This window comes from Platichthys flesus, chromosome 15 (assembly GCF_949316205.1).
Source record: "Platichthys flesus chromosome 15, fPlaFle2.1, whole genome shotgun sequence".
Taxonomy (NCBI): domain Eukaryota; kingdom Metazoa; phylum Chordata; class Actinopteri; order Pleuronectiformes; family Pleuronectidae; genus Platichthys; species Platichthys flesus.
The window spans coordinates 6,562,605-6,576,372 of record NC_084959.1 but is presented as its reverse complement, the minus strand read 5'-3'; the positions used below and the strand labels follow the sequence as shown (position 1 = coordinate 6,576,372).

At 43.6% G+C, this 13,768-nt stretch overlaps 1 protein-coding gene across 1 annotated transcript in view; it reads right to left on the bottom strand.

Moving 5' to 3' along the window:
- Positions 1–2: 2 nt before the first annotated feature.
- Positions 3–13,768, bottom strand: part of nbeaa (neurobeachin a) — an 86,866-nt gene continuing 73,100 nt past the window's right edge. The window contains exons 38-60 of the mRNA XM_062406459.1: positions 13,672–13,736; positions 12,911–13,019; positions 12,294–12,460; positions 10,700–10,824; positions 10,450–10,599; positions 9,769–9,905; positions 9,528–9,645; positions 8,883–8,985; positions 8,636–8,751; positions 7,276–7,388; positions 6,961–7,101; positions 6,730–6,849; positions 6,481–6,633; positions 6,131–6,295; positions 5,748–5,837; positions 4,785–4,977; positions 3,631–3,702; positions 3,181–3,336; positions 2,689–2,859; positions 2,464–2,565; positions 1,869–2,065; positions 1,571–1,722; positions 3–1,306 (exon numbers count right to left, since the gene is read on the bottom strand). Coding sequence (XP_062262443.1) covers positions 1,216–1,306; positions 1,571–1,722; positions 1,869–2,065; positions 2,464–2,565; positions 2,689–2,859; positions 3,181–3,336; positions 3,631–3,702; positions 4,785–4,977; positions 5,748–5,837; positions 6,131–6,295; positions 6,481–6,633; positions 6,730–6,849; positions 6,961–7,101; positions 7,276–7,388; positions 8,636–8,751; positions 8,883–8,985; positions 9,528–9,645; positions 9,769–9,905; positions 10,450–10,599; positions 10,700–10,824; positions 12,294–12,460; positions 12,911–13,019; positions 13,672–13,736 — 3,006 coding nt within the window. The 3' untranslated portion in view covers positions 3–1,215. The remainder of the gene's footprint in view (positions 1,307–1,570; positions 1,723–1,868; positions 2,066–2,463; positions 2,566–2,688; positions 2,860–3,180; positions 3,337–3,630; positions 3,703–4,784; positions 4,978–5,747; positions 5,838–6,130; positions 6,296–6,480; positions 6,634–6,729; positions 6,850–6,960; positions 7,102–7,275; positions 7,389–8,635; positions 8,752–8,882; positions 8,986–9,527; positions 9,646–9,768; positions 9,906–10,449; positions 10,600–10,699; positions 10,825–12,293; positions 12,461–12,910; positions 13,020–13,671; positions 13,737–13,768) is intronic.

Here is a 13,768-nt window from a genome sequence, read left to right as displayed (position 1 = left end):
GAAAGAACCAAGCTAATAAATAATGATATGTGATTGGTGCAAAGTGCAAATACAAAACAAACTTTTACATTGATTTGATTCTCTTCTTTTTTTCCTTTTTTTTAAATAATCAACAAATGTGTGTAAGTGAAGGTTTCCTTTGCGGCTTCAGTCTTATTCAGCTGATTAGGTCTCGCACCGAGCCTGAACCAAGACTCTATTTACATATTTGACAAAACAATCACCAAATATACAAAGGAAATCATGTCGGTCTCGTGGTCGTCAGCCGCGGTGGCACTGGCAAGAAAGACCGCTCCATCGTTTCTATCTCCGGCAAAACAATCACCATCCTTGACACTGTCGTCATTACCATCAGTCTTGTCAACGTTATAATAATTATTACACAATATTTTACATACAGCAAGTCATTAATAAATTAAAGGTGATAAGCGCAGTTTGTGTGTCGTGAAAGAACGAGTGTGGACCCTGAAGGAAGCAGAGTCGTATTTACAGAAACGTCAGACCTAACCCTGCTGTGGGTAAAAGAAAAGAATAATGAAGTTAGAAAATGAAATAAACACCTGGTAAAAATCAATAAGAGAAAATCAAAATCAAACTCCCCCCCCCCCACAGGCCATTTTTCACGGGTGAATTTAAGGTCAAGCCAATAGCACCGCTTTTTGGAACAGTGGGTGGGGCCGGATCCCGGTTCTAATCTGCTCGGGACACATTGAAGGAGTCTCGAATTCAGAGTCTTCCTCCGCTCAAACGAAAGGGACAGAACAAAATGTGAAAGCATGAAGAAGAAAAGTGAGAGAAAAAAAACGTAGGTTCATAGTCTGTGAAGCGTTAAGCGGACCTGGAGCAGCGACTGGCTCGGGTTCGATCGACCTCTACAGCGTCTGCTTGACTTTCTCTCTCTCCCCCCCGTTCTGCAGTCTTGTCTAGTTTATTAGCAGGTTTTGGTGTGTATCTTCGAAGGGGGGGGGGGGGGGGGGGGTAGTATGTGTCTGTGGTTACACACGTGTGTGTATTTTCACGCGTGCTGCACGGGAGGACGCTTTTCTTTCCAGCAAGCTTCTCATCAGAATAGAGCCTCAGGTCCGGTTCTTGTTTTTTCCTCTTCCTCTCAGTGCGTGTCGTTTCCCCCGCGTCGCAGATACACAGAACAATGCATCGTCTCCTTTCTTCATCTCTCCTTCTTCTCTCCTTCCCTCCTCCTCGAGCCGGCGGACCTCAGTACCTGTTCTGGTGTTCGTAGTGCCAGCGGTTGAAGTCGATGTTAAACGCCACGATGCTGCCGGACGCCATGCCAGTGATTAGGGTCCTGAGAGAGGAGCAAAGAGAGAGTCACATATTTAAAACAAAACCTTAAGAGATTCTCTGTAAAATACCAAAATCAATCTGTTTATTTATTATTCCTTTTCGGGGGCCTGGGACATAATCTGAGCTTTGATTCAAATAACTGCCTCATTTCTGATAATTCAGTATTACCCCAACAACAGCAGAGCTTTTAGAAAACACCTCCCTGAACTTGTCTAAACTGTCACTCTGTGAGCTTCTGACTGACACAACACCCTGTCTGTTTCACCTCTGGTCGTGGGAGAGGTCCATGGCGCGGATACCGGCATCACAGCCTGGGTAGATGTAAAGCTGTTTGAAGTCGCACGCCTGCCACACTTCCACAACTCCGTTATCGCCTCCTGTGACCAGGTTCTGTCCGTCGCTGCTCAGCAGGATGGCCTGGAGCGAGGTCGAGAGGAGAGAGCGGTTACAAGAGGCTCAAAGGCTCCAGGAACTACCATGAAGAAGGATATTATCCATACACGCTGCATTACTCTGATATTACATCACGCTGACGTAAACCGAATCGACTCTGACCGCCTCACCCGTGTGGAGTCGTTGACCTCCATTTGTGCCAGCAGTTTCCCGTTTATGCTGAAGTTGCAGAAGCGGCCTCTCTCGTAGTTGATGATGCAGTGGCCCTCGCTGGACACTGAGATGAGGCGGGGCCGCTGACACAGCTCGGGCCCCTCCAGAGCCCTCAGCAGGTCCCCTGTGATGGTGTGGACCAGGCACGGGCCCTCTGAGGACGCAGCAAGACCAAAGCAACTTTAAAATGACATAGCTTTGGTGATGGTGAATTGTGTGTACAACCTATTCAGAAAAGAATCTCCTTTTTTTCTTTAATGTAGTCGATCATAAATGTCTTGGTCAAAGGGCTTTCAAGTCTTGGCAGAGCAGAATAAGAGCTATTCATTCATTTATGGATATTTAAAATTCACTTTACATATATAAAAAACATATATAAAGTGCCCATATTATGCTTTTGTGGTTTTTCCTTTTCCTTTAGTGTGTTTTTTGTGCATTAAAAAGGTCAAAGCAACGGCCTACTTTAGGTATATATATATATATATGCCCGATATAGGGTGAGTCTATTGTATCTTCTCTTTGGCACAGACAGATTTATGAAAAGACACAAACCTTTAGCTCCACTGATGACCAGTCCCAGCTCCGCACAGACAGAGACACACACCACCTCGTGGTCGTGTCCCGTCAGCACCGCTCTGGGAGCAGGATAATCGCCTGAAGGAGAAAACACACATCACCACAAAAACCCGGGTTAGAAGAGCCTCACTCCTGTGAAGCTGTTTGTCGATGTTATCTCCTCGGTGGGAACACATTCTTTCACACCACGCCACCACTCACTGTTATTGGGGTTGTCGCCTATTATGTGGTGTCGTCCACTCCAGTACCACAGAAGAAGAGTGGCGTCTCTGGAGCCGGACACGATGTAGCAGTCTCCTCCGATGTAGGACTCTGACCGCGCCAGACACGTCACCACATCCCAGTGGCCAAAAACAATCTGGGTCAGTTTTCCTGTGGAGAGGAAGGAGGAGGGCGTGAGTCTGTGTGTGTGTGTGTGTGTGGACGCATTCTTTATAAATCCATGTTTTTTTATTCTCTGGGATATAAATGCTCTTCTAGATGAGGGTTAGTGAACAGGTCACTAGTTTAAATCTCTGGACCAATAAATACAGCAATGGATATTTTAAGATCTCTCCAAATCTCCTGTGGTTCATTAAATTGAAATAAAAATACAAATACAAAGTCTGCATGATCCACATCTGAAGTTGGACCTCTGACAGAATTCAACAAATCAAGACAGCTACTCAACAATAACAACACAAAAAAACGTACCAGTTTCAGTGGAGTAAACCCGGAAGCTCTTGTCCCAGAAGCCGCACACCAGGATGTAGCGGTTGTCGGCCGTCACCACAAAACAGTGCGTGTTGATCTGGATGCTCTGGTCGACCAGGTCAGTGATCTGACGCTTGTTCACGCCCGAGTTGTTTGCTGCGGGGGGGAAATGGAGACGCTAATGAGGGCAAATGGAGGCAATAATGTTCTGGAACGTTTGCAGGAGGTTCAATACTCAGAGGTCAGCGTTTGAAATGAATTATGTAATATATTGATTTCAGTCCCGCTGGCGACCTGCCTGGCCTCGTTATCTCCTTACAGCAGAATGTGTCCTTGATAATATCCTGACTAGAAGCTGGTGATGCTGCAGATATGATCCTTTATTGCCCAGCAGCTTTCAGTTTAGGAGCTAAAAACATAATACCAGTAAAAATCTGCATGTGCACTGACCTATGAGAGGGTCCATCTCGATGGGGAGATGATGAGCCTGTTCCAGGGAGTATCCTGGAGCTCCTCGAAGGCCTGAAGGGACAGAACCATTACATAAATACTCACATTATCCCACAATATAATAGTACCAATAATTATCAAACTAAGAAGATTAAATACGGTTGGGTAAGTTTGTGGAATGAAAACATTTACTTATTGGATTCCTCGTTTTCCTTGTATTCATCCTCATTTATAGCCAATATTCTTTCCTTTATCTATTTTCTAACCAAAAATTTTCTTTTTTACACTAATAACTAAACTAAACTAAACTAAACTAAACTTAACTAAATTAAACTAAACTACATCCTCTCACACATCAAGTGTTCTCTGATGAAAGATTCAAGGCAGAAAAACAAAAGTCCCTAATGTGGCAATCAACAAGAAAACTCATTTAAACTGCGTCATGACCCTCAATAATCACTTTAGCATAGTTAATTGCACCTAGCGTGCTGCGCTAATGAGTCAATTAACTGGGTTAATTTAGACTTTAATTACAAAATATTTCCATGTGAACATACAGGATGTGGATTAAATCAGACTAACAACTAATAAAACAAAATCAAATACAAAAACAACTATGGGTCAATGACTAACAGTGACATGAACTAACATGTCACTCATGTTATACACGTCACAGGTTTCAATGAGCTGGTATGAATTGTATGTCGAAACAAATCGCACAGTTTGTACCTTCAATTTGCATTTGTCCAACAAATAAAATAAAAAAAACATTAAGATTCTAGAAAGACAATTGAAACAAAGGAACCAGCAGGTCTTAGAAAAAATTAACTGGTTATTAAAATGTCTGAGTTTGTTTGAGTTATCGCTCCAGCATCATTATGAACTCTCTAGGTTTCTGTAGAATCAAACATCAATATCTGACATTATCTCTTCAGAAGATTAAACCACTGGTGCAAATTAAAACCATGTAATAACAAAGCTGTGTATTGATCAGATAATTTCATGTCCTGCTCCAATCTTTAAATCTAAAAAACAGGCTCTGGGGATTTTAGTTTGATGCTCAAATTAATTTTTACTTAATTGCAGTCGATGCAAATGTTGTGTCCTTGGTGTTTCCATGAGAACAACATCCTCCTCTCAACACGAGCACTCACCGACTGTGTTGTGCCAGCGGTTGACTGCGAACAGCCGGCTGCACGTGACGGTGACAGCCGCCGGGATGCTGAGGTGGGGGAGCGTGTTGGCGGCGACGTGCGTGACGGGGGAGTTGGAGGGGAACTTGAGCACCATGATGACGTCCTGCTGCATCTGATCCTTAAACATCAGAGGGCTCTGGGGAAGGAAACACTGGTGAGACAGACAGAGAGAAAGAGAGAGAGACAGAGAGGAGCGGGGCAGAGCGAGGAGGGAGGGAAGGTCGGGGAGGAGAGGAGGGGGTTGGGGGGGGGGGAGAACGACGGAGGCAGAGGGAGAGACAGAAGGGATGGGTCAGAGGGAGGGGGGGGGGGGAGGGAGAAGGTATATTAGTGGGAGCGCAGGGTCAGAGCAGGTTCACACACTGAGGGGGGCTCCGGGCCCGGGAGGGGAGATGGAGGCTCTGGCTGGTCTGGGGTCAGGAGGGACAGGTTTGGCTTGGCATGGACGTGGCTCTGATGTGGAGACACTGAGGCCTCGTGCTGCTGAGGGGAGCGGGGGGGTGGGGGGGTGGAAAGGCCAACACCGGGGTGGGACTTGCTTTGACAAAACACCATTACATACACGTGTGTGATGTAATGTCACAAATCCATTCACCTTGGTAATGGTGGCTCCTCATACAATAACTAATATCAAAGCAACACTATGCAACTTTTTTACAATAAAATAGCAGATTTAGAATCAGTTTGATGATTTACTGATTTTGAAAGGAGAGAATTTTATTCCCAGGTGGCTGCAGAGGGCGCTGTTGCTCACTCAAAGTTACACAGTGTTGCTAAAATATGAACTTACGATAATAACATTTCAATAAAACGCTGTCAAAAGTGTGTGTCTGCTTTGTGTTTCAGAGGCTCCGAGTGCGCGCGTCCTATACGGAGTGCACGATTGAGAAACTCAAAAGTGACGAGTGGAGGATTTCTCACCAGGTGCATGGCGGAGGAGCGAGGGGGGTGTGGCTCGATCAGCAGCTGCGAGGGGACCTGACCACAGAGCTGAATCTGCATCTCAATGACCTGCAGTCAGAGAGAGAGAGAGAGAGAGAGAGAGAGAGAGAGAGAGAGAGACAGGATGTTAACATGGGAACAGAGGAGGAAGGGTACACACTTTAGAGAAACACTGAAACAAACTTTGAAAGACATTTGTCTCCCTGATTTGATTGACAACATTTCCCCCTAAAATACATGTTTGTCTGTTGTGCTGAGAAACGATCTAATCATCGTTTATTCCTAAACATTATTCTGATAGGACTACTGTGTGATCTCGAAGAAATCCTCAAACTGCTGTGGCGGGTGTGTTTGAAACCGACCTCGCGCTGCGGAGCGTCTAAATTGTCCAGGGTCACCGACCCCTCGTAGGACAGGAAGTCGAACACGTTGAGGGATCGGACCGCCTCCGGCCCCCGCTGCTTGTAGCCAAATATTAGATCGATCCACTGGTGAAGCTGGCACGACACAAACTCGCTCTCCAGTGCCTGGTGACACGAGAGAGAGAGAGAGAGAGAGAGAGAGAGAGAGAGAGAGAGAGAGAGAGAGAGAGAGAGAGACAGCGAGTGACAGAGAGAGAGAGCGGAAAATGAGGACAAGAATATTTAATTCGATTTTGATTTAAAAAATGGATTTTCAATATTCCAGAAGAGTGTGTGAGTGCGTCTCTCACCATCCGGTTGATGCGGACAAAGTCCTCAGGTTTCTTGGCCCAGGCGGGGAGCTCCACGTCACACACGGGGACGCCGTCCTCACGCATCCCCAGCTCATACTCGTTGCTGTTGACAAACAACTCGGGCAAATAGTAGAACTCCGGGATCAGCTCCTGAAGGACACAGCAGAGTCACATCGTTAATTTCAACACCATCGTCTCCCCGGGCGCCGCTTCAGTATGTTGTTCCTTCTCATGGTGAATAGTGACCTTGACGTCAGCCGTGTCCCTCTGGCAGTTCCTCCACGAGTGGCCGATGCCGGAGAAGGCTCGATCCGGATGGTCGAACTTGTCGTCGTTGGCGTTGAGGAAGAACGTGCTGAAGGGCTCCTACAGGCGGAGGATCGGAGAAACAAATGTGTGAGGAGACCTTCTGTCTGGTGTGTGTTCAAATCGCTGCTGGGGTTTAGAGCTTTGTTAGTGTCTTCAGCAGCTACTCACTATTCTGAGCATCCACATCAGTGTTGAGTGAGCGGTGGAGTACAGGGTGGTGTAGTGGTGAGGGGACGTGCTGTCGTCGTCCCACGTCTCGTAGCGCTCTGCGTAGAAGGCTGCCCGCTTGGGATTCAGGGCACCGATTGGCTGGAGGGCACCGGGGAGGAATACAGGAAGTCAACAAATATAGAAAGAAAATATACATAAAGTATTCTTCCGTTCAAACTTACAACCTCAACTCCATTTTGGATCCTCTCATCATATCGTCTTAGTAGAACATATGCAGTCCAGTGTTATGGGTGTGTGGGGGGGGGGTCTTACCTTGGAGAGGTCTCTGAAGTTTCCAGGTAGGGTGAGATCGAGCTCCTCTGAATCGTAGTTGGTCAAGACCCAGGGGAAGATGGGATACTGGTTCAGATCATTGTAGGTTCTCCCTGCAGGGACCAGAGACACGTGAGAGAGAGAGAGGAAAAACAAAGTGGATGAGTTACTGTTATCAACTAAATAACTATTACATTTCAGGTGAATCATGAGTGTGACTACGGATGAGGCAATCTGCACATTATCTCCCTTATTCATACAACTTACACTGTTTCACATGTAATACATTTATGTGTTCAGATATTTGTTAACTTTTGTTTTCAATTTAGTATTTTATATATTTTGACTTACTCCTCTTCAGGCATTTTATTTTCATTTTATCTGTTCACATTTCCATTTCATAATCTTGTTTTTGATTATTTTATCTTCTTTTACCTGCTTTTGCTGTTTCCTGTTTTCAACTTTATGAGATTTATCGTAGAGTTTCTTTTGAGGTTGGGTTATTGTTTTTATACCATTGGTTCTGTAAAGCACTTTGTGTTACATTGTTGGTTTTAAGTGTGCTATACAAATAAAGTCTGAGTTATTGATTTATTTATTGATATTGAAACAGTGCTCTGTTTGACATTATTTTATTCATATAAACAATATATGTGGTCTTCTAAACTGTAAAGAAAGTGATTTGCAGAATCATTCCTGCTCATTTTCAGGCTTCAAAAACCTCCACACGTAATAAGTTGGGCTCATGCTCACACATTTAATTAGTGAGGCGAACGTCTGAGCAAAGATTCAGAGTCAGACTGGAGTTAAAAGGAAGAAGGTTGTAGGTTAGTGCGATACAAGATGTTCCAACTGAGAAAGACAAAAAAGCCCAAGCTGTTGACAACGGCTCCATGCCAGCACATTTAAGGGCTTCTCTACAATGTGGGGGCCATTAATCTAGATGAGTTCAATATTAGAAACTTATACAATACTATATACGAGTCTATATTGTAAAATATGCTTCAAATGAGATATATTTTCTGTAATTTATATGTATCAATGAATAAATTCCAGTACCTAAAAGACTTAAAATAGCAATGCTGAGGACATTTTTTTAATTCATTAGTTTTAGCACTTTGTACATCAGCCAGTCTCTTTTATTTTTGTATTTTTGAATTTGCAGGTCACACAGGGGGCAAACAGCAACTGAACTTGAACTGTAACCCACACAGGTTAAACTTTGGTCGGAGAAAAGGAACAACCTCATCAGACAGAGCTGTGTGTTTAACTTCTTCATAAATTATTCAAACGCTCTGACTCTCAATAACAGACCTGGCAGAATGAGAGCTCATTAAAAATGACTGGAAGTGGATTTTACCTGCAATGGTGTTGAGGAACATGAGGTACTCAAAGTTGGAGATCTCTCTCCTCTGCCAGCGCTGAGTCATGTTGGACGACTTGAAGAGCTGACGAGGGGTTGCTAAGGATATCCGCCTGAAACAAACACACACACACACACACACACACACACACACACACACACACATTAAAGACACACTCTTTTATATTATTCAAATCATAAAAACGACAGCGGTGGCCCAGATGACCCAACTCCTGGCACCTACCTGGCCTGGGGGAGCCCGTAACTCGTTCCGACCCCGACCCGGGGGAGACTGTAAACCACCCGTTTGACTGTGGACTGGTCGGGGAAGTTAAACATCACAGAGGCTGGAGAGAGGAAGAGACAACATCCTGTCAACAAGCTGAAAACTAACATCTCACCTTATACTGGGACATTAGTTTCAAGTGGCTGGAGTACAGGGGACGACACTGTTCTTTTTAAAATAAAACTCCACTGAAAAGAAAGAGAGGAACAACAACAACGACAACCTAGATATTCTATCATGTTTTAATTCAATGGTTGACATTTATTTCTAAATTCTTCACAAACCACTGTCGTCTCTTAGCTGGAATCCGCTGCCTCTTATTAATACTGATGCCCGAATTATTTCAAGTTCAGCTCTTGGTTTATGGGTTGTTGTTGTTATCAATTACCAAAATTGTTTTTGGGCTTCTCAATTAATAATCAAGGCTAATGCATTTTGCACTTGATAGATGAACTGCTTCCAGAAACAGTTTGGTGCTTTACTTTATTTTAATGGACTTATCATAGTGATGGCAACTAAACGAAAAATACTTTCAGTGGCAAGGATATGTAGGTTTGTGGAGGCAGACTTGTAAACTACTACCAAGAGCTTTTGCCGACTTACTCCTGTTGGCCATGAAGACCTCCAGTCCAGTGTTTTGCAGAAGGTATCGTCTTGAAAACACAGCTCGGATCTCGCTGAACATCCATTTGCCGTGCAGACCCTCTGAGTAGGCCAGGACCTGACGAGAGGGGGACAGCCATTGAAAATAAAAAAAACAGAATCCAATCTTTCACAGTGAATGTGATCTAAACCTTTTTCCGTTTCCCGGCACTGAACAATAACAGAAACAGTTTGTCCTCACTTTGGCGTCCGTGTCCTTAAAGGCAGGGTCGTCCTCGTCCACCTCGAAGTAGATCTCGGTGGTGGTGATGGACAGAGTGCCGCGAGCCACCACCACAGGAGCCACCAGCTGAGCGGGGGTGCTCAGAACCACGGGTCCTGGGGGGGGGGGGGGGGGGGGGAGACGGGTGACAGTGGAGTTCCTCAGGCATTGCTCAAGTATTTCGTTACGATGACAGTAACACATCATAATACACAATAGCAATAATAAATAATCACACACAAGGGATAATCGAATGACACACACACACTGTGAGAGAGTCATTTCATGTTAGTTGAGATTGAACATTTATCTGCTTCTTCTACTTTCCTACTGTAATCAACCAGGTCATGTGTGAGTCACAGAGGAATCACCAGATTCAATGGTTTGGTTTATATCAGAATCGGATTTTAGTGAATTAAGTTATGGTTTATATTAATAATCTGAAGTCAGGAACATCAGCTGGTTGGTTAGAGGAGCCGCTAAACGGTCACATGTCCAACTTGCCTTTGGAGGTAAAAAGCCTCGGACGGAAACGTACTAAAAACAAGAGTCACACATTTTGCTGTTTAGTCGCAGTGTTGCGCCGTGGGTGTGAGTGGGTGTGAGTGTGTGTGTGTGTGAGTGTGTGTGTCTGTGTGTGTGTGTGTGTGTGTGTGTTACCTGCAAGGTTATCAATCTCTTTTTCCTGCAGCAGACTGACGGCGTCATCGTCTCCCTCCAGCATTAACTCCGCCTCCGGGTTCTGGGCGACTACTGACTGGTTGCGCAAATTCTTTTTCGACTTCACCCCCTCCTCTTCCTCTTCTGTTCCTGTGTGGGTGAGTTTGTAAATGTGAACGTGAGAGTTCTGTTGTATGCACAAGAAAAAAAAACAAGTTACTGAACATTTGGATCAGTGCATATTACACACCATAGTCCTCCAGGGCTTTGAGTGACATGTCGGCGTGGGTGGAGCCAAAGGCATTTCGCACAAATCTCCGTCTCCTCCTCAGGTCGTCCTCCCAGTAGTCGAGACGCCAGAAGTCATGTAATTGGCTGAGGACAAAAAGAGGGAGGAGCAAATGATGATCTATTTCAGTGGTGGCAGGTAAACAAGGTGTGCACTTTGGGAAGGTTAAGTCCAAAAAGTTAAAGTTTGAGATGAATCTGACAAATTTAACTTTCAAAACTAATTTACTACAGAGAAACAACCCGTTTATATTTGGAATTAACTTTCATAACTAATTTACTACAGAGAAACAACCCGTTTATATTTGGAATTAACTTTCATACCTAATTTACTACAGAGAAGCAACACGTTTATATTTGGAATTAACTTTCATAACTAATTTACTACAGAGAAACAACTATTTTTATATTGGGATAATGACTTGATTATCGTGAAACATATGAAACATAAAGTTCATAGGTAAATAGTTGACTGAAATTAATCTGAGCATTAAAGATATCTTAAGGGCCGGAGCACTTCAGATACAATTACATTTTTCTTTTGATCTGAGAGTGGGGGGGGGGGATGTTTATTAACATCCCCAGTGTTGTGGTTTACAATTTACTTCATTAACTGTGACAAGTGGGAGACGGGCTTCAGATGTTGCCTGTCCTCAAATTAAATCACATGTCTTTAGAGTAGCTGCTGGCCTGGAGGCAGATCAGGATAACAAGCAATCATGGAGGTAATGAGTGTGTGTGCGTGTGTGTGTGTGTGTGTGTGTGTGTGTGTGTGTGTGTGTGTGTGCGGGCGCTAAATAAGGAGATCAGTCCCACACAGCCACTGGGCAGATGACTGTGTGTTCTGTAGTTGATATACAATAAATTATAGATGTAAGATGTTGATTAATGAAGCCTGATTTATACTGACAGTAATATAAATTTGTTCCCATTTCTCTTCTGAATTCCAGTACTGACCATACTATATCTATATGTCTTCATTTCCTCCCAGTACCCAGTAATGATGCTAACATCTCCCAGATACCACCACTGCCATCTGGCTCATTTGGAGCCGGCCTGCACAGTTGCAATCATGTGATGGAGCCAATCAGGAGTCAGTGTCAGCTGTCAATCATTATGATTTCAGCTTGTTTTTTAAATCATAATAATCTATCGAAACCAAATTTATCAGAAAAATGAACGAAAAAGGTACTTGACGTGTACTTTGACTTTTTACTCTGGTACTTGTCCCATCCACTAACCTGGAGAACTCAAGGTTTATGCCCTATACTGCAGACAGCCACCAGGGGGGAATCAAGACACTTTGGCTTCACTTTTGGAAAGCACTGATCTTAATATACTACGGGTTGTATTTACATCTGAGTCTATGATGAATATAATGTAATATATTTCATTTTTGAATTCACAGTGCTACACAAATGATAGTATCCTAACATCACTATCTCATTTTATACATAAAGACCTTGGGAGCACTGAGCCACGGTGATACCTCCCTGCAGAATGACATCCTGTTTAAAAACGTCCCACAGTGTAATCCGACCCGCGGCTCCACTCACCTCTGGGACATTGTCCCCCACGCTCCGTGCTTATTGGTCAGGATGTTGAGGATCTTCTGCTTCAGCTGGTTGGCCGTCACATGATCTCTGTGCTTAGCGGCGCTGATGAGGTGGTCGCACATTTTCTCCTCCTCTCTCCGGTCCGCGGCATACTGTGCACAGTTCGACTGGAGGAGAGAACGAGATGAACGGGAAAAGACGAGCAGTGAGAAAACAGAGAGGGTTACTGTCAGAGATGAGGAGACGATTTCTGACCAGTGCAGAAGTGTTTGAGTTTATGGTAAAATCGTTAAATTCTCAATATAGCAACTTGGTTTCAAAGATTGTTATCTACTATAGCTAGTTCTAATCTATAAAATGTACTTTCTGGTTTACTGCTATTGCATTATGTTGGCCTATCAGTGGGAGAATAATGAAAGAAAAACAGATTGTGAAACTGATTTTTTTTTTTTTAGGGATCCTTATCGCTAGGCTCTCATGTCGAAAATAAATATTGATAATCATTATCAATTTATCTCTCAAATATCAATACCAGTTTCTTTAAGTTCAAGTACCTCATCAACAACTCTAATATCATTATATATCTATTGTGTCTAATGTGGATAAACTGGGTTTACCTCAAACTCAGCGTGCTTGTGAACGTCCTCCGCTCTCTGTCTGTTCAGGATGAACTCGGCCTCGTTGGCAACGCGCACAATGTGATCCTTCATGGCGTGACACAGAAGTCTGGTGAAAGAGTGAGAGACTCAGGAAGTGACCAAGAGGACAGATCCTCAATGTGACGACATTTGAGCAAGTTCTCCTCAGTGTCTCAACCTTTTCTTTAATTTATCAACACAGACAGGTCAGTGATTTGCAGCTGAAGCTTTCTTCATGTACTTTTTAATTCAAGTTTGATTGGGTTTGTATTTTTTTAATTTATTTTTTAAAGGATTACCAATCTTTTTCAACATATGTATCGCCCAAAGTATCAATACTGGAAATTTGAGTATGCAGTTAGGAGTGTATGTATCTATGTATGTATGCGTGTATGTATGTAATTGGAAACAGTAGGTTTAAATTGCATAAATCCTCTTTTCCTTTATTTGTGTTTATCTCTACTTCACTTTAATTAAGTTTTGCACCAATACTCCACTAAACATTTTGGACTGAAAGATTACAGGCACTGAAAATAGAGCAGCACCAATCAGCAGTAAACTTAATTGCACTCTAATGATTCGGCGTCCTACTGAACACACATGGCACTGTGCACTTATCCCTGTACGCTTCTCATTAGGCCTCTATCATTAGTTGTTAAGCACTGATAACAGCATTTGCATGAATGTGGGGGGATCACAGGGAGAGATGTTGGTGATAATCAGTCAGAGTGATGGATTACCTTCCCTCATTGATCAGCTCAATGAAGGCCAGACCAGCGTTCTTCTGAATGGAGTTTTGCCATTCCTAAATCAAAGGAGAGGACACATCGAGAATTA